The following is a 27399-nucleotide window of genomic DNA, read 5'->3' as shown; positions in this document are numbered from 1 at the left end:
CAAAATCAGATTGATCAACAATCTTTGATGCTTCTGCCTAGTAGCCAATTGCTTCATACCTTCTTCTAGGCCACCTTCTTCAGCGCTTCTCCCCTCCGGAGCTGACGACCTCACTTTTGCTAACTCTGTACGAGTGGGCTGATTACTTCTTCCACAATGTAGTTAAATTTGTACTGCTGTTCATTTTCTTTTTTTGCAGAATTGGTAGCTGGTGTTCCCAATCTTTCTGGCTACATCTTGTGACATCTTCTCCTGGGCGGCGTTCACCTTGCGCTTCACTTCCGCTAATAAGGACTCAAACTTTTCCTCTACTTCCCGTCTGGACTGGCAGACTTTTTGCATAAGAAGCCTGAGTTTCTCTGCCACTGAGATTGTGTTGGAACACACTCGACGTGAACTGTGAGCTAACCTGTATCATACATACACGTGGCATAGATTGCATTAAGCACACTATTACACCCTTATATACCCAGTGTCATGTGAGGACGTGATGTGAGGACGTGATGCAACCACACACTGTTTTCATGTGGGAACTTATTTTCTGTCTAATTCACTGTATTCAACTAGAGGTGTACCGATAAGGATTTTTCAGTTGTACCGATATCCGATAATCTGTACTGCCAGAAAATACATTTGATTTTGTATTTCATCTTTGTAATGTTTGTTATTGACTTCTGTGTTTGTATATGTAGCCAATATTCATAATTAAGCACATTCTGAAAACCCTTGGAGCATGACATTTCAGTAATGGGACTAAGGGATGAGTGTCTGGTTGTTAAGGTGCACCATGGTTTATGATGTCTTGTTTTGATTGGTTCCACTATATTAACAACACTGGTTTTACACAGGTTATTGTTGTTGCTGGCACAGTTGCTAGGGGATCACCTGAGCCAGCTGGGTCAGGCAATGATACAAGTACAACGCTGTATCACACTTTGTCAACAACATCATCACAGGAGGGTGTATATTGAGGCCATACTCTACTGGGCCTCTCTACAGGTAATGTATGTGATGACTGTGTTCATTCATTTGTAATGTGAGGTAGAGTGATGTAGAGTGATGTACTTATTTGCACTATACTTACTGTATGGGTAAATGAACTGATATGTTTGAGACTGAACTTTATGGGATGATGGAGTCACTACAACGAAGTGGTGTACCTTAGCTATGTTTGTTTAGTCTCACAATACCTTCATGGCACCTTGGCAGTATGGTATAACCAGGCCTAAAAGTGCATTCACTATGATCTGAAATGAACCATAGGTTGCTATACAAAATTCAGTGGAATTTCTACTGACCGACTGACTGACTGATGCCTTCAAACAAGCATAACATGATAACGGTTAAGGCTATGGGCTAGTTTTTTTCACTGTTTGACATTGCTTCGGCCTGAGAGGTGCCTTTTGGCTTACCGCAGTTACAATACATTCTTCATAGACTTACCAGTGTCCTCCTTTTGTGTCCCATTCATCTTTGCTGACAGCGCAAGGTTTTGATTTGTGGTAGCGCCGCATGATGGCTTCCCTATACATTTGTAGCAGAAATTGTCCAAGTTTTCTATTGTAACTGGATTAATTTCAGAGGTCCTTCTCGAAGTATCTTCTTTGTAATGCTGTGTAGCAGTCTGAACATACAGACTGTAATTGAAAATGAAGTGTAATGGCCACTTCACTTAATTGATATTGGGGTGTGTGCTCTGATGTAAACAATAATCCTGGCACCATTCTTTCTTCTAATGTGATGTGTGTGTGGGTTCACCAGTCATAACAATGCTACAAAAAAGTAAACAAAACAAGTACAAGTAAAATTAAGAATTTTAATTTTGATTAGGGATTGAAGAAACAAGACACAAGGGAGATAGATACCTGCATATATACTACAGTCTATACCCCATAACTAAATTTTCCACTGATATATCTTCAGGAGTAGGCAATCCTTCCTTGTTTCACTACTTTGTATTTTTTTTGATTCCTTAAAATTCCTAATACTTGTGAACAGTATGCATGGCTCCTTAATGAGACAGATATAGTAAATTGCAAGATGGTGGTCTGTTACAATTTCTTTTGCTAGTGATATCACGTGAAAAACAGCCAATCACATACTTTGTAAGAATTTGAAAGTCTGCACATTTATCATTGGTTGGTTTTCATGTGAGTCCCATTTTAAAGTTTGTATGATTGACAAATATCAAACCTTGTACTTTTTATTATTCAGATACAGGCTGGCTCGCACGAGCAGTGTATGAACATTGTGATAGATCACATGATCCAGATTAAAGCCAATGGTATGCTTTAATTGGAGCAACCCACACATCACTATGGCAACTACCTGTAGGTTCACTACTAGACCAGAGCATGGCTAGTTTCCTGTTAGTACAAGCTCATTACTTCAAGAACTGTACTAGTGAGTCAAGCAGCCGACAAGGTATGTGTTGTGTAGTGCTCATGATTATGCAAAGTGTTATCTGTAAGATGTTGTACATCTCTTCCGTTCAGTTGCAATGGAGGTCCTACCACTGTTGGATCAGGCAGTGTCAGGGTTTCAACAATGTCAGACTATCTCAATACTCAAACAGTCACTGTTACTACAGGTGTGTGTGTGTGTGTGTGTGTGTGTTGTAGTACATATAAATGCCAGACTCATTTAGTTGTTCAAAAGCAATTCACTATTTTGGTGTAATGCATAATTACTTCACATTACTGGAGGTCCGTCATCCAGTTTCTATTTTCCTCAGAATACTTTAAAAGTAGAATACATCTTACTTCATGATTTATGTATGGTGGTACTACATGCACGAAACAGTTTGTTTAAAGCTTTGATATGACATGTATGTCATACCAACTGTGCTGACTGTCCAGTAATCATAAATATTTTAAATAAATAAGTACTTTTCTTATTACAGTATCAAAGTGTTGTAAATACCTGACTGCATTTCATCCTGACCGATAATATAATAAGTCTCTAATTACCAGAACCATTTTTTTCCTTTTGGGTGTGGATAGTTTTAGAAAGGTGTTGGGCATTATATGGGATCAGCTGTAATACAAGCACTATGACTAGTATGATAAACTACCGGGATACATATGTTTGTGGTACTTATGTTTGTATGGATAGCTACATACATATATTTGTTTGTGTTTCATGGTGAATGAATTATTTGGAATATATCGCTTAGGCTATGCTAGGGATAATAGTTATTAATACAGTGTATATATCCCAGCCAATATCATAGTTATCACCCTCATACTAAGATATAACAAACTAGTATGAGTGTTGAATTTACCGGTGCTACTGTGTTGTTGTCTACAGGGACATCTTTATGGAGAGGTTGGCTCTTTTCAAGATCAGCAAAGAATTGCTAACTTGTTACTGGAGTTAAATAATCTATAATTATAAAATTACATGCTGTATACAATGAAATAAATTATATACTGTATATGATCATTTCAGCTGAGTCCACACTTATACAGTAGCGACAACAAAGGAGTTGTAAAATGTGCTCTGTGGAGTTCTCATATGATTCTTGCAGTCCAGAGAGCACATGTGTGACATAGTTAGGGGTAACCAGTAACTTTTGTAATTATTTGCTACTGTACAGCAGGTAGTTCATCATAAGTGGTCATGTACAGCTGTACTGTGTCAACACCACACACTGGTAGTTCATCATAAGTGGTCATGTACAACTGCACTGTGTCAACACCACACACTAGCTTAATAGCCATGACAGTAAAAAGGAACTTGTGCTAGCACAAGTATAAATTTTGCTGAGGGGATGTCAACTTGTCATATTTACTTAATTGCATATGTTTGTTGTCTGCATGCATTTTACCAATGTAGTTATACTGTTACCTGAACATCACTACTGCAATACAGCGAAATCTGACACTCATTGGTACTTACAAACTGTTGGATCAGTCAGTGAGGATGTTGGATTATTGAGGTACAACGATGGGAAGACATTTTTGTGGTGAAAGAAGTGCTGCAGCTTGAATGACTCTTAAGTTAGCAATCAATAGTTTTTAAAGCCCAGCCGTGTCCTGTAGTATCAAATGACTGCATGCTTTGTGAAAGGTATTACATCCAAACATCCAAAGTCAGTAATTGTCTCTAGTGTACAGTCTACACACAACGGGTTGTATAAGGGTCCTTATGTTTTGGGTATGTTTTATAACCAATTAGCAGTTGACATCTAATTTCTATAAGAGTTCAATGTTATTCTACAGTCCAGTCCACTCCTCACTCTTCTGCCACAAGTTCTCAGCTGCCTCCTCATCTAAGGCATGTTTACTTGGAGCCTTTATCTTGCAATCAGCGAAATATTCACCTAAATTAAATAAATATTAACTTGTAAGTACACCGTATTTGACTGGTTAATAGCCGCAGCTCATATAGCCTAAATATTTCGAGGGGGAAAATTTTAGCGGTTTTGGGGGTTATCAGCAAAAATTTTAACCTTGAAATATTTAGACCTCCATATAGTCCAATACATTTTGGGAGTGTTTGCAAATCCTTGAAAATTTTATATTTAGCAACATTGCTCAACCTCGAAATATTAGCCCCTCAAAATATTTAGGATATACGGTAATATCCGCCCCCAGATAGTAGCTGCTGCACAGCCTAGAATTATTGTCATAAGAGCCATGCACTTGTAACTGAACATACTGTTGCAAGTGTTGATAAGACACTTTTGAAGCAAAAACCAGGCAAAGGATTTGCTTTATTAGAGAGAATGACAGTATTGACAGATGATTAAGCAATGTCAGTTACTCGTGAATCCATATAAACACCATGGGCTGCTGCCACACAAGCCCATAAAGGCTGCCTTTGCATAGTAGCCGCAGGGTTTAGCTTGTTGAAAGATATTGTAGCTGCGGCTATTAAGGGTGCTCGCGGCTATTTGAAGCCATACAACATGCATTTTTTGTATTGTTGCTAATACTCACATAATGTATAAAATGAATCCATATGCTACTTACGTTGGAAGTGCTTCTCTCTCTCTTCAACACAAACCAAACAGAATTCTTCTAGCCTATACCATTTTATAACTATGCGTAGTTCTTTATGAAGCGCTTAAATCGAAACTAGTCCTCCATTTTTCGCAGTAGCGCACTGGAAACCACGTTGAACAAACTTCAGCTTATAACTCACAACTCTATGTTTAGTATTAGTACACAGCGTACATAGAACTTAAGTTAGTACTAAAAGTGTGCTACGCCATTCAAAACCTCATGTTCTCGGTGCCGTAACTCATGAAGCCATAACGCTATGGACAAAATCTAAACATAGACCTCTGGAGAATTTATCAGCGAATCTCCCTACAAACTTTGAAGCCTTCACGGGTATCACTCAAAAACTAGTTTTATTTTTAGTAAACATGTGTAAAGATTGCGTGCGCCCAACATTATTGATACAATAACCACACAAATTCCTATTGACCGCAATCACCAACTTTTCAAAATAACATGTCATAAACGCTGTTCTAAACACAAAAAACTCTGTTTTCTCTTCTTCACACACAGGAACAGCTTCTTGCTCCGCCTGGAGTCTCCAAGTCGCTCTTGGATAGGTTACGCTAGGCACGCCATCATCAGCAGCTTGTAACGCCTTGTGATTCCGGCTGGTAACATTGTCCCCTACATAAGCAGCTTACAATTACAATACTAACTACCAGCATACCCTATTACTTGAGAAAACAAGGCACGAACGCATGTTGCCTACAAGCGAAAAGTGCGTTCACACTTGTTGCCTTAAATAACACTTACTTTTAGATTTATTTTTATTTATTTATTTATTTATTGTTACTGGGCAGACGGCAATTGCCGATGCGCCCAGGGGGCGATCAACACCCCAAAGAAATCGATAGATTAATTCATAACTGTTGATCCATCAGACGATCATTTGCTAACACTTCAGTGACGATTCTAAAGCGAAAAAACATGCTATTCTTCGAGCTATTCTTCCTCGTGTTCTCTGGCGCAAAACATGTCCACTTAACACGGATACTACAAGTATGCGTAGTAATGCCAATTATGATGTAATAGCCGCATGTGGTTTCTGGGCTGGCACTTAAACGGCTTCAAATATCAGCGAGCACCCTTAACCGGTCAAATATGGTACGTATTATTTTAGTATGACAACGTTGTGCAGGTGCACTATATTTCAATCTTTAAAGGTTTAAACGAATGTCTCAGGTACACCAATACACATGACATGGACATTTTGGTGGGTACAGTAGATGTGAACTGAACATGAGTATCAGGAACAGTAAGAACCTGAGATTATTTCTGGGGATGACTGGGGAGTGCCTCCGGGTCCCCCAAAATGCCATGTCCTTACACACAGTAAACATGTGGACTTTTATATCACCTTATTTTGTTCCCCTTATCCATTTAAGGCCTTGCAATACACAAAACATTTTTAATAATGTTATTAAGCCACAAAGTCTGGTTATGGTGACGTACAGTATGATGGGAAGTACCCTCTGTATTGTTGTACACTTTACAATGGAGAAAGGCTGTGAAAGTACACTGTACAGGTACCCTTTTCAACTATGAAGATTAATGTACAAATTTGACTAAACCACAGTCACCAACCATCACACTGGTAGGAAGGACTGATAATATCCAATGTGTATTTTACTATTTCACTAGACCTTTAGTTTTAAAGCATTATGGTTTTTACAACATCTGGGCTACAAGAATTTATTACGAATTGTGCTTACCAGAACTTCCTCTGATGCTCTCTGACACAGCAAGGTGGATAGTGGTCTGTGCTCCTTGTTTGGGTGTCTTGAACAGCAGCCAGCCAACAAAGAACTTAGCAACCTACAAGGCAAGTATATAATAAACCACATCTAAATAATGTAAGAGTAATGGGGCAGTACCTAATATTGCTTAATAGTAGGGAGTCACCTGAAAATATGACAAGCCAAAACTAAACACAACAATTATATAGTACATTTGATACAAAAAAGTGTTAGAAAGTTTAACGAAACTGACAATCAAAACCATAAAATGAGCAATGTTTTGTTTCATCACATAATTTGTTCTTGGATAATGATACAACATATAAACTTACTGTAATTTTCGGTAACCAGTAACTATTCATGCTCTTGTCATCTTCGTTTATATCTAATGTTAATTTCTTGTAGCACTCATTATAGCCAAGCACCTCAGAATTATTTAAAGCACATACCATGAAGCCATCTAACTTCAAAGGTAAATTTCAGGGTACATATCTTATGAACCCTGGTACATTATAAATGTACCATGTGGGAGCAGTACTGCCAATTTCTTTATATAAAAACTCAAGCCAAAATCGATTGTGGGAATTTATTATTGATCATGTGATGAAAACCATGCATCTGATTGTGCATTCTACAGCACTCAGACGGAAGCGATTTGTCACCCTTGCCATCCTATGAGTTGAGAAACATTGGTTTAAAGTGAGAACTAGTGCTATAGCACATTCACAAGCGGTTTGAATATGGACCACGCCCACTTTTCGAGTAACATGAGATAAACACTTTACAGCAAAGCTTACCATTATATCTGTAAGATGATGTAGCAGCTTTAAATACTTGTAAAATTGTTTGAACTTTTCTGTGATACCCTTACGACTTGCCCGTTCACGTAACAAACGTAGTCATGTTAGTTGCTGCTGTCCTATATAATAAATTCAGTGGTTGGTCTCGTATTGGTTTCAAGAGTGATCAATTGCCCACGGGGCTCTTAGCCTCACATGCTCTCATGATTTGTCTGATATGTACACCCATGCTCTTGGGCCTGACGGCCCTCGAGCTTGGGTGTACATATCAGGCAAATCACTCTGGCCCATGATACAACTACTATATGTACTAGTATATTTAAAAATAAAGTAGGAATCCAAGCGATAAAAAGTAGTGAAACAAGAGAAGAACGATGGTAGCTATTACAGCATAGCTCAGTGGGAAATCCCTACTTTGATATAGCCATTATTTTGTGTTCAATGCCAAAGTAAGAATTTCCCACCGAGCTATGCTGTAATAGCTACCATCGTTCTTCTCTTGTTTCACTACTTTTGATCGCTTGGATTCCTACTTTATTTTTAAATTTATAATTTTAATATACACTAGTTTGTTTAGTTTTTTTTGTTAAGGCATACAGCTAGCTATAAACATGTGACTGTTCTATTAGGGTGATTGTGTGTTAGAGTATCTCGAGTCAGCCTGCAAAGATGTGCACTTGCCCAAAAAGGGGCGTGGTTTCGATCGATTATAGACTATCTCGAGTCAGCCTTCCAAATTGAAGGTGTGTGGTCACTGAAATACAGTTTGTTACAAAAGGGGTGTGTCATTGTGGTTTCAATCGATAGATCGATAATGCGTAGGATGAAGAATGGGCGTGATCTTGTGACCTATCGTGAAGCGATCTAGTACCAGTACCTCTGTACAGTACCCTCCGTCATAGAGATTAAAGAAAGTGTTGATACGGCTGGAAAATTGACGCCTTGATATGGTTTTGTTGGATGAAGAAGACAAGCAGCCTGATTGAAGATAAAAGAAAAGACAAGGCGCAGAGGGCACACATTCGTCGGAACCCCAAAAGGCACATCCCACTGGTGAGTTTGTTATTGTGGCATAAAATGGTAGCCGTGCACTGCTTGGTTTGGCCTCTAGGCTTGCGACTGTGGTCAGTCAGTCAGTCAGGCTAAAATCCAAAGTATTGGCAATTTTTAAAATTCTGTATCCAGCCACCTGTAAGCGTTTTGTTGTATTTAATGCTGTTTTATGTATTACATGGACTAGTACTATTCCGTAAAGGTGATTTTTGTCTCGTAAGATATCTCTAGGATAATTTTTAAAGGCGGGATTTTGGGCGGCACACGAAAATTTCACATGGATTCCTACTTAAACGGTACGACCGTACCGTTTGATACAAATAATGATGTGATACAGTGACAGGACATTGTAGCCACTCCCCTAACTACTGGTTAAGTAACTGAGCTGTATAATGGAGATCCTCTCATAAAGCAGTTATGCAAACTACTGTGTATTCTAATAGAACAGTCATGTGAGTTAATACCAGTGTACTTTGTCATGTAATATATTTGCATGCTAACATTTGAATAATTGAATTCCATTAGAGTCAATGATTATTGTGGACTCTATAAAGAGTCATAAGTGTATTAAAAAGTAGTAGTGAACCACTCCAGTCAAGTAGCTTGGACACAACAAGGTAGCAAGCTAGATATTTTAAATTACAACAGACGCTGTAACAAAGAGAAACCTGACATATTCAGTGACTCACTGACTCTGATAGCGAAAATGAAACCCGTGTATATCATTAGATTATCACTACCATAGTGATAAGCATGGAAGCCTTTCTAACAACAGCCTAGCTGCTAGCAAGAGCACATAATAATGGACTTTATCCACAGTGATGCCACGAGCACAAGACGGCCGCGTTGTTTGGGGTACCAATGTACAGACGCCTATGGAGAAATTGTTTTGATTGATCATATTTCAGCCAGGGAAGGAGATATCGAGCTCTAAGCAACAGGTATGGGTACAAGACAGCACAATAAATGATTTATAATGCATGGTGGAAAATTTTCGAGATAACGCTTGTTTGCAATGGTTTTTGTTACATTATATACCCATACTTGTTGGCTACTGGTCGGTATCTTTCCTCACGAGTGAAATATGATCAATCAAAACAATTTCTCCATAGGCGCCTGTACATTAGTACCCCAAATAATGCGGCTGTCTTGTGCTCATGACGTCATTCATTGTGGATAAAGTCCATAGACTCTAATATAATAATAGAAGACTCTCTTCTGTTATTATGTACTCTTGCAACTAGCCATAGAGATAAAATTATTGCATTGGATTTCACAAGGCTTCTATGAAAAATCAGTGTTTATGTTGTATGTAACACTTTCACACCTCAGATCAAATTGTGGGGATTGATCAATAATAGTGTGTATGAACTTGGATTGGACCATGAAAAACACTCATACTGAAAGCATTTTGTTATCCTCACTATCTTACAAGTTGAAGTATTGAGCTTAAGTTAAGGTGAGAACTAGTGAAATATGGACCACATCCACATTACTGATAACATGAAATACTCTACAAGCAAGCTTACCCATCTAAGCCTTTAGCAAATTTGGTAATTATGCCATAAACAATTCATTTACATTGATTAAAGGATTAAACTCATGTAACTGAAATTCTTCATGATATCTCTAGGATTTGTCTGTTCATCATAGCCAAACATAACCAGAACATACTAGCTGCTGACCCATATAATCAAAAATTTCGGCCATGTTGCACTTGTATTGGCTTGGGTTGTTGATCACCCAGTGTGAGTTATCAGCCTGCTATGGATCAGAAGTGTTACTTATTAGCTGTAACATGGGGTATTTAGCTTTTATCTGATATGTATGCCATTTTATTTATACTTTTAAGTGGCTGTATACTGAAAACCAAATCTAATGGAAGCCATATGAAAAAGCTATCATGTTACCACAAAATATATGGCTTAGCTGTCCAGACTTTGGAAACTCATTTAGTGAGAAAGAAAACATTTGACAATGTCTTGAGTCTGCTCTTCATTTTTGTTTGTGCAAGGGACGGATACGCCTTCTTTTGACTTGAAGGAATATAACACTTCTTATTGTTTTACTGTGATTTAATATTGTGCACTACTCCAGCTTGTTTCAGTACTTTTTTTCAATGTGTTATGGTCCCTACTCTAGTTGAAACTTTCAAATTTTTTTGTGTACTTATTTGTTAACAATTTTTGTATAATAAAATTATTATGACTGGTGAACCCACACATATTGCATCAAAAGAAAGAAATAGCTCCACGCCCCAGCTATCAATTATCGTCTGAAAAGTGAAGTATCCATTATGCTTCGTTGTCAGCTATGTTCAACCCATTACACAGCATTACGAATCAAGAACTGTTCAAAAAGCACCTCTGCAAGCTTATTTGGGTACGTTTTACCTAACCAATACTGCCTTGTCATCTGGGGCTGGTTTTCAGGCAATGTTTTTCATTGGCCACGTCCACTCCGTTGTGGTCTCTACTATACAGTACGATAGTACTGTATGATAATGAGTCATACCAATTTCTCACAACCCTGCCTACATTATCATGCTAATCAATTTTCTATTCTAGCAATGCAGCAATTTACCAACTAGCAAAGTAGCTGCATTCTATGACATGTGAGGTGTTACCATCTAAAGAATATCCATCACCACATTGTTACTTGTGTTGGTAAGCTTGTGTGGCCTAATACAGTTCTATAAATTCTCACCCGGATCGACAAAGTGTGGCGTTGAAGATCAGTGTCAATTGCACCAGGATGAAGAGAGGTAGTAATCACATTTGTTCTATGGAGCCTCTTGGCCAATGCCTTAGTGAACAGCACGTTAGCCAGTTTACTGTTGCTATAGGACTGTATTGCACTGTAGTTGTCTTCAGAGTTGATGGTGTCCAGATTGAGAGGTGGGCTAAAAGCATGCATGCTTGAAGAGACGTTGACAATTCTTCCTTCAGGAGCTTGTTTGATCCTGTCCAGTAGGAGGTTGGTGAGTAAGAAGTGACCGAGATGGTTCACACCAAATTGCATTTCAAATCCATCTTCAGTCTTAGTGTAGGGACACATCATTACTCCAGCATTGTTGATCAAGATGTCCACACATGACTCTTCTTCTAACACTTCTTTAGCAAATTTTCTGATTGACGCGAACGACGACAAGTCAAGCTGACGGAAATGAACGTCGTTGTTTCCGCTCTCTCTTCGCACGTCCACTTCGGCCTTCTTCCCTTTCTCCTCACTCCTACACGCAAGAATCACCCTCGCGTTCCTCTTAGCCAGGTCAATAGCAGTCTCCTTTCCTATACCAGTGTTTCCTCCGGTAATGATGACCATCTGTCCATCTAGTTTAGCTTTAGATTGACATACTCCTCCAGCGAAGTATCGCCGTAGCATCCACAAGCCAACTCCGGTGGCTAGTGCCCCTCCTAGTGCGTTGTACGGCCACTCTGGCACCCAACCACCAACAGTAGTCACAACCTCCATGAAAAAAATCGAGTACTGATTCTACCGCGTAGTTTACACTACGCCCATGGGTACCACGTGCGCTTCATGGCAGTGTTTTGAGCTTGACTATCACCGTTTCTGTGTAAACAACTTATGGAACCTGTTATATTTATACACCAGGATACACTAGTGTCAAAAGCAGCACTAAGGAAGTTCTGGATGATGCTTCACAGCAGTGTATGTATGGTTTCCCACAGAATATTGGTTCCTGGCCTGACTTTCTTTGTAGTTTAGTCAGTATACATTACTATTATTATTATTATTGGGGGTACAGGTAAGGAGGCAAAGCCTGTAAAAACCTGATCTAAACAATCAAACTACTACAAAAATAACTATACAATATCATACTGGTAATCATAATAAAATCTATCTAGGTGTGTCTTAAACAAAGTCATAGCTACATGCATTTTTTTGTACTCTCTTAATGCTCCCTTGCCATGCCCACACAAGTGTTACTATTAATTCGCTGGTGGTCGCACCGACCAAGGACTCGTTTATGTGCTTCTTTTGTGTCTCATTATTCAATAATGCATGCATGGTTCATCTCTCTGTGGCGGCCCATGCAGATCGATTTAAGAATGGCAGTCATAATCTATAGCATAATTCTAAAAGGGAGTCAAGGACACACACACCGGCACACACACACATGCATGCACAAATAACAAAATAATGTAATGGTATAGTGTACATGCTTACGTTTGCTAGTGACCTACACTAATGGCCTATGACATGTACGTAGTGTGTTGAATCATCAATAATTGATTCATAATACATTGGACTGTTGTGTACAGCAGTAAGCAAAGGATACATGTGCATGTACATGTTACTTGTTGCATTCTGGAGCTAAAAATGAGGTCCTGCAGGTATATTCCTTTAGCACAAAATTATTTTGTAGAAACCATCCGCATCATTATACGTAAGATTTACTGCATAATTTAACTTATTTGCTATGAAATTATATTTAATCTATAATTATCAACACATGCATTTTCATGCACTGAAGTTCACTGTAGTGCTTTCATACCAACAGAGAACTATATACATAGATATGCATTTAGAAAGAGTGTATATGGTCACACTTTGTTTTAGAGCTATCTTGTTAACTATATACAAACGCTTAAAGTAGAAATAATTTAGTTGCAAAAGGAGGCATTTCAATCTAAGCATCAAGCTTGTACATTAGTTAATTACCCGCTATTAAACAAAAAGAAGTTAAGTTTTGCCTTTGAAAAAAGAATTGATATCTTATCAATAATTGGTGTGTCAGGATATTTGTGGTAGCTAATGGTGAGATAGCAGCTGGTGAAAAGGTTTAGTTTTAGCATACAGACTAGTCTCTGCTTTTTATTATAGATTAGAAGAGTTTTTAGTGATGGATGTTCTGTATAGATTGTTTGCATGACTGCAGCTGTATTAATTTTGACTCCCTAGCTCTTGTTATTCCTAAAAGAGATTAGCTCTTCCCTTCTCACTGTTCTATCTTTCATTGCCCATGCATAATATTAATATGCAATTGCCACGCATGTACTTGTTGTCAGACCTTCAGTGCTGGTCACTGTGAAGTTCTAACAATAAAATAATAACAATGTATGCAGCTTGCTTCTAGAAGCCATCTAGCTAACTCATAGTAAAACTATGGAGGAACACCCATGTACCCCCCTAAATTTTCAGTTCATTAATTTTGTATCATGCACTTTACAGGCAAGCTTCCAGTTCACACTCAGCAATTCTATAAAGGTAATTTAACACCTCATAGTATAGCAGCGTAGCCCCCGAAATTTAGCCAAATTGTGCCGGCACTTTTTTTATAAAAGCATGAAATTTTCCACATAAATAGTATATTCCTCATGACATGTATTTTACTATACATGTACAGTGCCACCACAGATTTGACCTTTGTGGCCACTTTTGCACAGAAATTTTACCGTTTCTGTCTTTAACTCCCTGAGGCATTAATTGATGTGTTAAAACATAGTACTAAAGTAAAGGTCTTGTTGAATGAAAGAGCTTGGTTTTTATTTGAAGTTAATAGGTAATTCCATTTTGAAGTTATGATCATTTTTATTAGCTGCAAAATATGCAGACAGGAGTCAAACAATGTTATGTGGTCAGGCAAACAAATTTACAGTGATAAGCAGCTGACAAAATTGTGCATGAACTCAGTTCATGTGTCAACTGGCAAGGACACACTTTGCAATTGGCTGCCATAGGCGGCGAAAGGGGGGGTGGGGGGGGGGGGGGGGGGGGGGGGGGGGGAGGGAGGGCTAGGGGGCTGAAGCCCCACCTTGGTCTGCTGAGGGGAGGCCTAGCCCCCCCCGGCTCAGAAGGATATCACGCCGAAATTATCCTTGGAGTGGGGCTGAAAACTGCGTTAAGATCGAGATACTCTAATAGAGCAGTTACTCTAATAAACCAGCCACAGTCTTAGAGCAGTGGCAGCGAGCTATGTAAGGATTTTATGTAGTTTATCAACTATAAATGCGTAGCTGGTGAGGTGGGGAGCTATTGTCAGCTGGTTGTGACCTTTTTTTTTTTTTTTTTTTGGTCTCACCTTACTAAACCAGAGACAATGTAGATCATTTCCATAAGTCTGGGTCAGCCCAGCCCCCCTCATATCAACTACTTCCTCCGCCCACCATTTACATAACCAAGTATACAAAACTACTACGATTTAAATGGAATTATAGCTCCATGCATTGAGATATTCACTAACAGAAGGCAAAGAACAATAATTGTTAAAGAGTATATAATATTGTTAAATTGAGGCATGCATTACTGTAATATCATGTGATCATGCACACATTTAATGTTAGTGAGATCTAAATTTGATCATGTCACATGTGCATAGAAATAACATCTTTGTAGATGTCAATGGCTCCTGCAACTTGTTAGTTTGCAGAACATGCATGCTAGTTTGACACAATTAGTATATCATGCATGTACATTAGATCAGACTATCAGTCACACTAGATGTATGTGTTGACAATGAAAGGATAATAGTTAGTAAGCATACCTAATAATACCTACACCATGTTTATTACTGCCAAAAAATATAATGTTACTATGCATGCATGTGGTTCAGTGTTGTTTCATAATTTTACCTTGCACTATGATGTGTCTTATATTGTAATGACTTTGAAAATCAACCATAAGTTAAATTGGAAGTCATCTCTATAAGTCATTGTACGTAAGCTTGCTATACCACACACACATGATAAATTGCTGTCAATAAGCATATTGCAGTAATTATTGCTGCTTCTTGTCGTCTTTTGATTTGTAACTTTGTTCTTTTCTTCCTCTTGTTAGGTAAGTCTTATGTAGAAGTTGATGAACAAGAATAGTATGCTGTTCACATAGAAGAAGTTCAGGTACATGATACCTCTCGGGAACTGGCAGCCACTGAAGAATGCATATGAAGTGTGACTGATTATGAGGCAGAACTGAACCTGAAAAATATATTGAGCATAACATAATAGTTATTGTAGTAAGAGATAGTTGCAATAGTAAACACAAAACTTTTACTATATAAAGAAATAGAAAAGCTGCCATGAGAAAAGGTAATGTAATAGACAAGCGTATACTGTTCACAACCTCGCATACATACATGCAGCTACAGAACAGCTGAGATCATGGGTGAACTGGGTCAGCACAACTGTATCAAGAGCTGCAGTCTTATGTGGCAAAAGTACATTTCCCTGTCATTGCATGGGTAGGAGGGGAAAAACATTTTGGGCATGATCATTGCAATTTGCCAGCAATAGTATATTTGCCAAATATGGTCAAGCTTGATTACTTCATTATTGCATGTGACCCTATAAGAGGACCATCTGACCAGGGCTAAATATGTGACCAGCTGAGCAAGAATCAGTCGTTTTTCTAAAATTTCAAAAGGTATTGCAATAAAATGTTATGCAAAAGAATTATACATGTTATAATACACACTGAAACAAACTCAAACCAATACATCATTGGATTCACCTGCTCATGTAGAGTAAAAATCTTTGCTTCACGTGTGTACAGTAATAGATATGTGAGTTATGAGTGCTACTTTACAATGCATTAGAAAAGGTTTACTATTGTCATTGGAATGGCCTTCTTCTTTGTCCACATGGAGCAGTACAGAGAAAGTACTACACATTAATGGATTTGCTAGTTCATGGTGAACAGATTAAGCCAAGTCCCATCTTCATACACTATAGCTTGTTTCAGTTATGAGTTATGATCATGGATAATATATCATTGCACATGGATTGGAAACGCGCATATAAAATGTATTACGAACAGTGTACAGTCCTTGTAATACAATATCACAATGTTTTACTGAAGTAGTAGTGGAGACTAGTGTAGAATAACGTGATTCTCTCACAGTTGCAGAACGTCTTTGAATGTATAGGGCCTTTTTGTCAAGTATTAGTGTACCTAAAGTTGTTTCGCTGTTAGGCGTTACATAGTTTAACATTTAACTAAGCTGTTTGTGGTTAGTATGTTGCTCTGGTAGGTTTGTGTAGGGTAATCTCTGACTAGGTGATTGTGAAAGAAAGGATAGCCACTCAACTTAAAGAATGTAACTGTGTTTTATTTCTTTAGCCATTAAAACCTGATGTAGGATAAGTCAATATTGAATTATTGAGTGGATAAAGTACAAATACAACGGAATGTTTGGGTAGGCAAATCATGGCAGTGGGAGCATGTACTTACATGTGCTTGTCACACATAAAAGAGCTGTTTCCCTAGCAACACAACGTAGTGAGTTGGCACCATGTGAGACTACAATACAGTGAAAGTTCAGACAACTATGTACCTGGCAACAGAAAATACTGATATGCGCTCACAGAAACTCAAGCGGGGGCTATAGTCACTAAAAGAATAAGTACTAGAATCAGTTTCATATAAAACATTGTCTTCCTCTAGCTGGGTGAATGGCTAGTTTCACGTTTCCCTGTAAACTTTATTACAAGTATGCTTCACCGTTTCGTTCAATTTATGGAGCCATTTCCAATCCATGTGCAACATATAATCATATTAATATCCGTATGGCTATGATCATTAATTAAGTGCTTATTAATATTGCCATATTTATTGTTGCTGTACAAATCAAATTTATTGCTGTTCCAACTGTCTAGTTCTATAACTCCAAGACTATTCATTGTATAAGGCTAAAATTTTGGCTGTCCACTCTTTTGTGACAGAAAAGCAATAAAATGGAATCCAAGAAATGTGCTAAAATGGCTGGTTTGTGCTCAGCCGGTCACACATGACTAACCTGGACACAGTTTCAACAAGATACAGGGAAGGTACATTTGCACAATACATAATTTTAGGAGGTCTGAGGGTACCCTACATACATCACAAACTAACCAGTTGTAAGATGGTGACATATTTCTTCCACCACAAATACTTCTGTACACTGGGGCCCAGTCCTGATAAGAAGTAGTAGCTGTACATGATGACATGTACAAAGCAGTTGATAGACGCTTGTACACAACCTGTGACAAGAAACATGATTGCACAAACACTATAGTTTGTATACTAACACACATATATAAAATACAGTGAATATAGACTTTTATACTTACTACATCCTCCTGCTGCCCACTTTACACCTATCCACCACACGATAGGCATCGAGGCATGATGGTAGACATGTAGGAATGAGATCTGATTGTTCTTCTTACGTAGTATGAAGAACAATGTGTCCATAAACTCTACCAGCTTTGAGAAGTAGAACCACCAACATGCTGACACCAGCTGAGTAGTATACTAGTATAATGTAGTATAACATTGTGTGTACTGACCTACCCTTAGAGCTGAGGGACTATCAGAGTAGTTTACAGGATCACAGATGTAATTGAAACCAGCATCAATCATCCCAAAGAAGAACTGCACAAATATACAACTATATAGTGCTCGGCTGTGATATAGATTTTTCTTATTATAACTTGTCATGAGAAATTCACGACATAAATATACATCACAATATACCGATATTTTAACATGCTTTTCCTTTTCAAGAGATACATTAAGTGTGTACTAGACTTACACAGGAACACGGTCACATAGTACACAGATATACACTGTAAAGATGTAACCTTAATAGCATCATATGCATTTCATACAGCTAAACAATTTTTAAAAGAGTTGTTGATTTGCATACAAGTTATTATTTTCAACAACTTAATCAGTGATCCTTCGTCATCTTCAATTACAGTGAATTACTACTTGTCTCCAGCCACTGGCCCATTATTTCTTGTTATCTACTGTACACAGATCTGGGTAGCTAGTGAGGGTGAAATGTGTTAATGGTAACATACCCAACAGTATGACCACACTGTTGACATAGGTGCAAGCCTTCAAATTGCAAAAATCCTGCAACTTCTGATGGTGCAACCCCCAGACCCCCCATGCTGGCAAAACTGGAGACTCCATCGTACAAGCTCACGTTGTACTGATTAGATCATGTGCGTTCTATCGTGATACAATTTCTAGCCATCATCGTATCATGACAAAAAAATATGTCATGATACGTTATAAAATGGCTATCACCTAGCACTACAACTATACAGTGGCGTAGCTAGCCCTGAAGGATTGGTTGGGCACAGCTAAATTTTAGGTGAAGACCAACAACAAAAAAAAAGGGTCAACACCTTATTGCTAGGGGCATCTGGGGGCATGCCCTCAAGGAAATTGTTTTAAGTCAAACCCAATTTAGAGCAATTTAAGCAGTTGATCATTTATTATCATGCTAATAATGCTTGACTCTTGTATTAGGGTGACTGCTCTATTAGGGTATTTTGATCGCGCTTGAATAGTTTTTGCAAATTGAGTTGGTAGGGCACTAAAGCTGATTGGTTGGGCCTGTGCCCTACCAGCCCCCACCTTAGCTACGCCTCTGCAACTATATGTATTATAACTGTTGTGAGCTGAAGCATAAAGTATATTATAAGCAGTGCATACCTCATGGAACATGTAGTATGATAAGATGATCATCACAAAATTGTATACTAACATGGTGACCCTGATGTTGACTGGTGGTCGATCCTTCATCACATAGGGGCCTACTATGGTCATTATGACATACATCATTGAGAGGAGTACAGTGTGAACGTATGAGTCTGTGAGAAGCCATCCATCAACCCTGTTGTCTAGAAATTATAAATGATTGCTAACTGGATGTATACATAGAAAATGATAGATAGAATATCAATACACACATGTGCATGAGTACACATGCTAAAGTGACCACACCATATGTGTCATGTTCAGCTACATCCTCACCATCCATTTAGCTAAACACCAAATGACCTTTCTAGTTGATTAGTTGATCTAACCCAAATTTGCATTATGTAGGTTTCAGTAGGTGCCACTAAATTTCATGATTTCTGTCATCATCAAAGCTAATGTGTAGATTTGTCTTCCATTAAATTTCCTGTTTTATGATACTTTTACAAGTACAATTTTTCATAAAGACTAAAGTTGTCATGGAAGAAACTTTACTCACCGTACCTAACTTCATAGTCACATGCTCATTGTAACAAGATATAATATATTAGTGTATCTGACAGAAACATGCCTCACTACAGCTATGGTGTATTAATATGAATTGCATATTTCCTGAGTGTAAAAACTCTAGACAAGTAAAAATGCCAATGGTGTGAGGCTAAAAATTCCATGTCCTCAGATCTCCCTAGAAACTATGCCTTGTGATTACATGATGTCACCTGACCACAAGAATGAAAACTACAAAATACCCATCATAGCAATTATCAAGCATGCTAGTTGCACGAAGATTACAGAGCAAGCTACCAATCCAGCCAGTGAAAGACATCATGATTTAACACTGAGGCAAACCTCACTTTAAAATGTTTGAATAGCTGGCAGGAGTGGCTCAGTGGTTAGGAACGCAATCTGCATTGCTTATACACACACCCATTAATACGAGCTGCGCATCCATCGCAACGAAGCTATCTCAGAGCCACACCTCTGTGAGTTCTTGCTGCACTCACACATTAAGCTGCAGTCCCCCAAGTCTTTACTGCATTACTTACCAGCAACTAGAAGTTTGTCGTAGTAGAATTCCTTGAGAGATGAGTAGCAGTGAATCGGGATTAGCCATATTGTCAGCGTCATTCTACAGTTCACACCACGACTTGCTGCTTTCAACCGTGCGTACTAGAGCAGTTACGAACAACGTATCAAACAAATCTGGAGCATCACCGCCACTTCACGCGTTTGGCTTCTCGCTGTTATGTAATTTTACGAACGACGCGGTTCAAACAACATCATAACAATACCACACATTCCAGTTCAGCTTCGTTATTGTAAGTTTATGTGAGATACCGGGTCTTCCAAGTGGGAGGAGTATCTAGCTATGCCTCTATTCTAGACCAGCAAGGCACTTTTCATTATCACAGAGATGTCCTGATTTCACCATACATCGTGCAGCAAGTGTATTTGTATTGAACACAAGTGTATATATTGACCAAACACAAGTGTATTGATAAAGGTACACATCTATGGCAGTGGCTATTGGTAGAGTGTCCACAAATACACAATGTGAGATCATGGGTATTTCTCAAGGCATTGACAAACATACATGTATTATAAGGACAGATTCATTAGTGCACAATAAGACAAAGTAACCAACTAGCTGGTCAGTAAACTATTTACACTATCACTGGCTAGGGGAGTGGTCACCAGTCTCCTGTATTAAAACGATTCACAAGATTCTCTTGATCCACCAAGTCCTTTTGTACTTTCTTCCTCATGTAAAATATGGGACAATCACGACTGGAAAAAGAAACAAGAACACAGTTAAAACTTCTAGAATGGAAAGTTAACCTAAAGAATAAATCACCTTCATCCTATACGGGATGGTATATTTAACGGAAATGGCAGAATAGCGGAAACATTGGTAGGCTGGCTAATAAAATTAATTGCAACCATCTACCAACACAGAACAACACACACACACACACACACACACACACACACACACACACACACACACACACACACACACACACACACACACACACACACACACACACACACACACACACAATAAGCTTACGCAACTCACAAATTAATGAAACTAGTCACCACTGCTAAGCACAACATTGAACCCACCAGAATTGAAGCGCATGCTCTTTGGAGCACTGATTTCTCCAGTATGTAAATTGTATAAAGTTTTGTTTATCTGTAGATGGAGCTATACATACAGTGTAGCCAAAGCCAATCAGCTAGCTGATTTTAATGCAGACTTGATAGATTTTACTGTAACAATTTTAATGACTATTAAAGATGTTGAAATCATAATAGAATTATAGATGCAACATGAGTATCAATTTTAACTCATGTTTTTTTAAAATTCAGACTGTGATTCCAAAGTTACGAAACAAAAGGAGTTTATGTTCATTGTGCAAATATAACACTTTGTACACAATAGTCGACACTTAGTTACAAAACTCTATGCCGTGTACTGCGACCTTGGCTACAGGGATTGTGCGCTTATATATTATTATTATTATGGTGATTGTTTCATTAATTTGTGAGTCGCATATTGTGTGTGTGTTGTTCTGCATTGGTAGATGGTTGCAATAATTTTTTTTGCCAGCCTAGCAATGTTTCCGCCATTTCCACTAAATATACCATCCCATTCTATACACAACAAGTTTAGTTTGGAAAAAACAACAAAAAAACAACAACAACAACAACAACAAACCAAGTACAATTAGCTAGCTTTCTATAAATTGAAATTCACCAAATAAAACTAAGTGACTATGCAACCCCAACCCCCCCCCCCACACACACACACACACACACAAATAACATTGTCACCTTGTACACAACACCTCTTCATGGAGACTTCCCTGACAACGCTGGCACTGCGTCCACAAGCGCGAGAACTTGCTCTCCAAAGCTCCTAGCTGAGTTATCTGCAGTAGGGAATATGAAGTAGCCACTTATCATGATCAAGTGACAATGCACCTCTCTTTGGTAGATAGCAGACTCCACTGGCTTACAATGTTTACACACTGCATCATCTAGGGTGAGGCACATTTCCAGCACATGTAGAGTAAAATAATATACTCACCAGTATAAGATAGTGTAACAGCATAATATTATGTGCTAATTGTATGGCTATATAATTTTTGAGGGACAGAATTTGTGTATTTTTACCATGCAAATCCATGAAAACTGTTGTAACTGAAAATAGCAACTTCCAACAATATTGATGCATGTGAACAATGACATATAATCCCTCACTAATATACACCTACCATTTGGCAGTGGGGATTTACAAGAGATGCAAGTGCTTCTCTTCTTGACAAATGCTGATAGTCCTCCAACTGATGATGTTGCGACTGTCTTTGACAGTGTGTGACTACCACCTGAGCAAGTACAAGGTCAAGTGAACTATACAAATTGTTACAGTTGCTCATGTTCTGTACAGTGTGTGCGTGTGTGCGTGTGTGTGTGTATGTTGTGTGTGTAGTGTGGTTGTGTAAAAACTGACTTACTTAGAAGGTCACTTTTGGCCTTGCTGTCTCCTAAGATAGGTTCAAATATTCTCAGCAAGGGTTTAGTCAGTTGATTCTCAAGGTAGTAGGAAGTGTCAATAGCTAAATTATTCTCTAACACATAGATGGGGTCCTGCATGGCAAAGAGGAAGTTGAGTTATATCAGTAATATGATGATAATACACATACCAGTTGTACCAATGTATTGTAAAAATGGATGTACTATAAAAGGTGCATTGCACACACACAAACATATATAGCAACACACACACACCACACACACACACACACACACAAGCTCATAGATACAGCCATGCCGACTTAGGGTACCTAACACTAACCAGGATTGCTTCACCACATACTAAACACATGTAAACACAGTGCACAACAGATAATGTGCATGTACACCAAGCATATATGCTTACTTCAGATTTCAAGTAGGCTGCTGTTCCTTTTGATGAGGCAATGATGACATAAGGAACACGATCACCTACTCTAGGAGCTGAGCCTGCATCACGTTTCTGCATCCTGTAACAGATAAACACATCTACCCAGTAGACAACACTGTAATAGTAGAATTCTACTCTGTAAATTTCCCTGTACAATTCTATAAGTGCATTAAGTAAGTGAAGTAACAGGTTTCCTTATATGAGCATTACCTCTGGGCCAGCTCTACTTGGGCTAGACGAGGTCCTTCCTTGTATTCCTTAGAGCCAGGCACCTTGGTCAACTCTTTGGAGATGACCAGCTGAGAGATGTCCATCCTATTACACAACAGGTCTGATATGGTCTGTTTGGCATGGTCTATGGCTGCCTGAGGGTTCCTAAGGTAGATGGAGTGATGACACACAACACACAGTACAGACAGACAGACACAACGTACACACATGGGCTTACCGGTCAATAAGGATCTTCTTCAAACAAGTATTCACAAGGTTGGCTACCAGAGGGCAATTGTCTCTCCTTACCTACGTACAAACAATTATGACTTTAAATTACAGCAAGCTGAGTAACACACGACATCGCATGCTGTGTATGATCAGTCAATTGCGATTTACTCTAAAGAATTTTTGCAATCAATTTCCTTTTCTCTTATGCAAAGAACCCAATACTGCACTCATCGTGGGTACTGACACTACATTTTTGAAGTGGAGCAAACCAGACAATTATCCTTGTGTAACATGGTTATAACTAGTCTACTTCTTATACAATAGAACACAGACATCACACACATACACGTAACGTAACATTAATTAGAATAGATATATCACGTGATTCTGTACATGTGCTTTTGAGAAATGTTGTACTCAAGGTTGTATTTGTCGTTACTGTATAACCCTCGAAGCCTGTCCTACATTGGTGACTGGAGTGGGATTACTGATAACCATAGGCTATTTACCCTAGTACCGTGGGGCAGATCATACTGTGACCGTAAACGGTATCCCAAGAGGCAGGCACACCAGTAAAAGCAAGCAATTTTTGTCGTGTCTCTTTTGTAGCCTCCAGTTTCCGTGACTCCGACACTATGGCACAGATGTAACTACTGTTGCCTGGACAACTTCACCAAGAGTTGGACACGCTTCAAGTTTGTGGCCACTGCCAAGGAGTGGAATGAAGCTAAGCAATCATGACTCTGGTCAGGGGTAAGCTTATGGAGTATTATTTCGAGCTTGATGATGCCACTAAGGCCAACCTTAAGCTTCTGAAGGCAGCACTACAGAAGAGGGCTGGGAAAAAAGAGAGGACCCCTTAGTCACTTTGAAAGATTTTAATGAGAGAAGCCAGAGAGTACATGAGAGGGTTGTTGACTATGCTTCTTCCCTGAAGAAGTTATTTAAGGTTGCATATCCAGGGGAAGTGATGACTTCTGCTGTACTACTTCAAAGATTTCTTACGGGACTTCGACCAAAAATAAGCCGCCAACTTCTACTAGAGCTGTGACACTTAACTGACCAGTTATTTTTATAAATTCAGTTATCAGTTATTTTTTCTCATAACCGGATAACATCCCTAATATTTTCACTCAGAAATGTATGATTTGGGTACTCTTTTCATTCTCCAACATTGATATCATGTTTGTTGTAGGATTCAGCTTTACGTATGATGACTTGTTACCTCTTACTTTGGCCACTACAAGTATATTCTACTATAAATTTTAAGGTCACCATAGCTTAAAAACTAAGTCCAGCATAAAAAATAGAGAAAGTTTCATTAAGTTCAGTTAACTGGATAAAGGGCAGTTATGATTTTCCCAGTAACCAGTTATGATCTTCTGTCCAGTTTCACAGCTCTAATTTCTACTATGAAAAAAGCCATCCAATTTTGCTTCAGCCCTTGCAGATGCTGTGGATGTCGAATATGCCCTTAAGTTCAATAAAAGTGATGACAGTGTTCATGCTATGTCACAACCACAAAGGAAACCAGGGTTACCTAATGCTGCTACTCCTCAAAGTTCCTTGGAAGAACTAGTTAAGCAATTGGCATATCTAGAAATGACTGTATGAACGTTGCGAAGATCTTCAAATCCACAACACACAAGGAGAGCCTATGCTGGTGGGTGGGACCGTCATGCGGGTCACTGCTAAAATTGTGGAGAGGAAGGCCACTTGTTTAGGAACTGCCTTTTAAACTACTACGGGCCAGCATCGCAGGTGGACAAGAACCAGCCCCCGCCAACCATAACCCACCAAGCACAACGTAAGGACAGTAGTGAGTCACCACACAGTACAATATTATGCATTAATGGTTTGATAGGACACTCTCCAGTTACTTTCTTACTAGACTCAGGAGCTGCAATGTCCGTAGTACGATTAGATACTATTGCCAGTGAATTTCATGACAAGATAAGCAAGGACACATTGTCAGCACCTGTAGGGGCAAATGGTTCTCCCATGGATGTGGCGGGACAAGTTAAGATCCCTGTTATCATCGAAACCTTTAGGTATTGTAGTTGTTAGCAAGTTACTGTTGATTGTTTGTTAGGGGTTAGTAAATGAGGTTATAATTAATTACAAGCATCGTTGTGTAGTGATCAAGGGAAAAAAAATACCATTTACTTTGTTGCTAACACTGTACAATCTTCCCCATGCTATACCACAACTGTGCTTGAGGCTGTCATCATTCCTGGCCAACCAATTCAGCTGATTGACATTGCTCTGCTGGAGGAGGTCAAGTTTAAAAGCCCATTAAGTGCTTTAATTGAGCCACCGGCTTCTGCTAAGCTGCCACAGCACCTTCTTGCTACCAGGACTCTTAGCCCAGTTCTGAATAATCATGTACTGATTCAGATCATGAATATGAGCCCCACCTCTGTGAAACTCTACCAAGGTACCAAGATTGGTGAGGTGACACCTCTGGCAGACATACATCTTGTGGAAACCCAGGATTCCAAATCACCTGCTACTAACACATGAACTTCCTAGCATCGACATGACAGGATCAACCATGTCACCTGCCCAACACCAGGAGTTACTGGCCTTGCTTAAGCAGTATGCTGATTTGTTTGCCACTGAAGATGATCCCCTGGGGCGAACTTCCATGGTGAAACACACCATACATACAGAGAGCCCCACCCATTCGCCAGCCAGTGTGCCGTTAACCCGTGGCATTACAGAGTACTATAAATTCAGAGGAACAGAAAATGCTTTAGCAGGGAATCATCCAGCACAGTTTTAGTCCGTGGACATCACCAGTAGTAATGGTAAAAAAGAAAGATGGAGCCTGGCAATTTTGTATAGATTATCGGAAGCTAAATGAAGTGACGTACTGTGATGCGTATCCTCTGCCACAGAAAGATGCCACTCTGGATTTCCTGGCTGGTGCAACCCTGTTTACTACCCTAGACCTTGCATCCGGCTACTGGCAGGTAGAGGTTGACCCATCTGACAAGGAGAAGACTGTGTTCTCAACCTCTCAAGGTCATTTTGAGTTTAACATTATGCTGTTTAGCCTCACCAATGCTCCTGCAGATGTTTTATCCCAGGATATGCAAGCATTGCTGAACCCCTACACCAGCTACAAAGAAAGAATTCAAAGGGTTTTCATTGGAGTGCAGCTTGTGATTCCTCATTCAATACTCTTAAATCCAAGCTCACCTCTTCACCAGTTATAGCCTATCCCAGGTTTACTGACACATTTATAGTGGCCACAGATGCTTCTGGTATGGCTATCGGTGGAGTCCTCAGCCATATACAGGATGGCTGCAAATGCGTGTTAGCCTACTGGAGTTGGCAGTTGGAGAGAGAAATTATTCAACTATAGAATGCAAGACTCTTGCTGTAGTGGGCGCAGTCAAGGAATTCTACCCATATTTGTATGGCTTTCATTTTCGGCTTTTAACTGATCACAACCCTCTAACTTCTCTCAAGAGCATGAAGGACATGAAGGACACAACATGAAGGACACAGCGTGAAGGACACAGCGTGAAGGACACAACATGAAGGACACAGCATGAAGGACACAACATGAAGGACACGGCATGAAGGACACAGCGTGAAGGACACAGGTGATTGTCTTATCTGCTGGTTGTTATTTTTGCAACAATTCAATTTTACCGTTGAGTACAAAAAGGAACAAGCAATACAAATGCTGATGCCCTATCAAGGAGGCCTCCACGTAACTCCTCACCAATAGCAATCATAGCTATTGACATGTTGACATGTGCCCACCTCCATCAACTCACTTGCCCAAGCCGAGCAGGACGATCCCCAAATCATTCATCTCAAACAATACCTGCAAACAAACACATTTCTGCAAGGGTTTCCTCCAGGCCTTTGTCAAAGATGGC

The 27399-nt window shown here is 39.1% G+C and overlaps 4 protein-coding genes across 7 annotated transcripts in view; 1 reads left to right on the top strand and 3 right to left on the bottom strand.

The window, feature by feature from the left end:
• LOC136262025 (anaphase-promoting complex subunit 5-like) overlaps nt 1-6872 on the top strand; it is a 41163-nt gene extending 34291 nt beyond the window's left edge. For 3 of the 4 annotated variants that reach the window (XM_066056154.1, XM_066056156.1, XM_066056157.1), the window contains 5 exons: nt 849-999; nt 2215-2284; nt 2335-2424; nt 2496-2590; nt 3310-3449. In XM_066056154.1, the coding sequence (XP_065912226.1) occupies nt 849-999; nt 2215-2284; nt 2335-2424; nt 2496-2590; nt 3310-3390 (487 nt within the window). In that variant the 3' untranslated portion in view covers nt 3391-3449. Of the gene's footprint in view, nt 1-848; nt 1000-2214; nt 2285-2334; nt 2425-2495; nt 2591-3309; nt 3450-6724 lie in introns of those variants that run through there. The other variant, XM_066056155.1, reaches the window with a different exon arrangement.
• LOC136262027 (retinol dehydrogenase 13-like) lies at nt 4148-12135 on the bottom strand. The gene is made up of 3 exons (XM_066056159.1): nt 11305-12135; nt 6722-6824; nt 4148-4324 (listed from the first exon to the last, which is right to left on the bottom strand). The coding sequence occupies exons 1-3, from the start codon at nt 12070-12072 to the stop codon at nt 4218-4220; spliced, it is 978 nt and encodes a 325-aa protein (XP_065912231.1). The 5' UTR covers nt 12073-12135; the 3' UTR covers nt 4148-4217.
• Nucleotides 12136-15242: 3107 nt separating this feature from the next.
• LOC136262024 (very long chain fatty acid elongase 4-like) lies at nt 15243-20514 on the bottom strand. The gene is made up of 6 exons (XM_066056153.1): nt 20139-20514; nt 19048-19235; nt 17893-17973; nt 17670-17841; nt 17452-17579; nt 15243-15539 (listed from the first exon to the last, which is right to left on the bottom strand). The coding sequence occupies exons 1-6, from the start codon at nt 20218-20220 to the stop codon at nt 15396-15398; spliced, it is 795 nt and encodes a 264-aa protein (XP_065912225.1). The 5' UTR covers nt 20221-20514; the 3' UTR covers nt 15243-15395.
• A 133-nt stretch (nt 20515-20647) lies between these two features.
• LOC136262022 (DNA polymerase delta catalytic subunit-like) overlaps nt 20648-27399 on the bottom strand; it is a 34019-nt gene continuing 27267 nt past the window's right edge. Inside the window, exons 12-19 of the mRNA XM_066056150.1 lie at nt 23511-23581; nt 23273-23437; nt 23039-23141; nt 22614-22746; nt 22374-22484; nt 22081-22136; nt 21931-22028; nt 20648-20880 (exon numbers count right to left, since the gene is read on the bottom strand). Of these exons, the coding sequence (XP_065912222.1) occupies nt 20784-20880; nt 21931-22028; nt 22081-22136; nt 22374-22484; nt 22614-22746; nt 23039-23141; nt 23273-23437; nt 23511-23581 (834 nt within the window). The 3' untranslated portion in view covers nt 20648-20783. The remainder of the gene's footprint in view (nt 20881-21930; nt 22029-22080; nt 22137-22373; nt 22485-22613; nt 22747-23038; nt 23142-23272; nt 23438-23510; nt 23582-27399) is intronic.

The sequence above is a fragment of the Dysidea avara genome, chromosome 7 (genome assembly GCF_963678975.1).
Source record: "Dysidea avara chromosome 7, odDysAvar1.4, whole genome shotgun sequence".
NCBI lineage: Eukaryota > Metazoa > Porifera > Demospongiae > Dictyoceratida > Dysideidae > Dysidea > Dysidea avara.
Note: the sequence above shows the minus strand (reverse complement) of the source record. Positions and strands in the feature narration are given on the sequence as shown.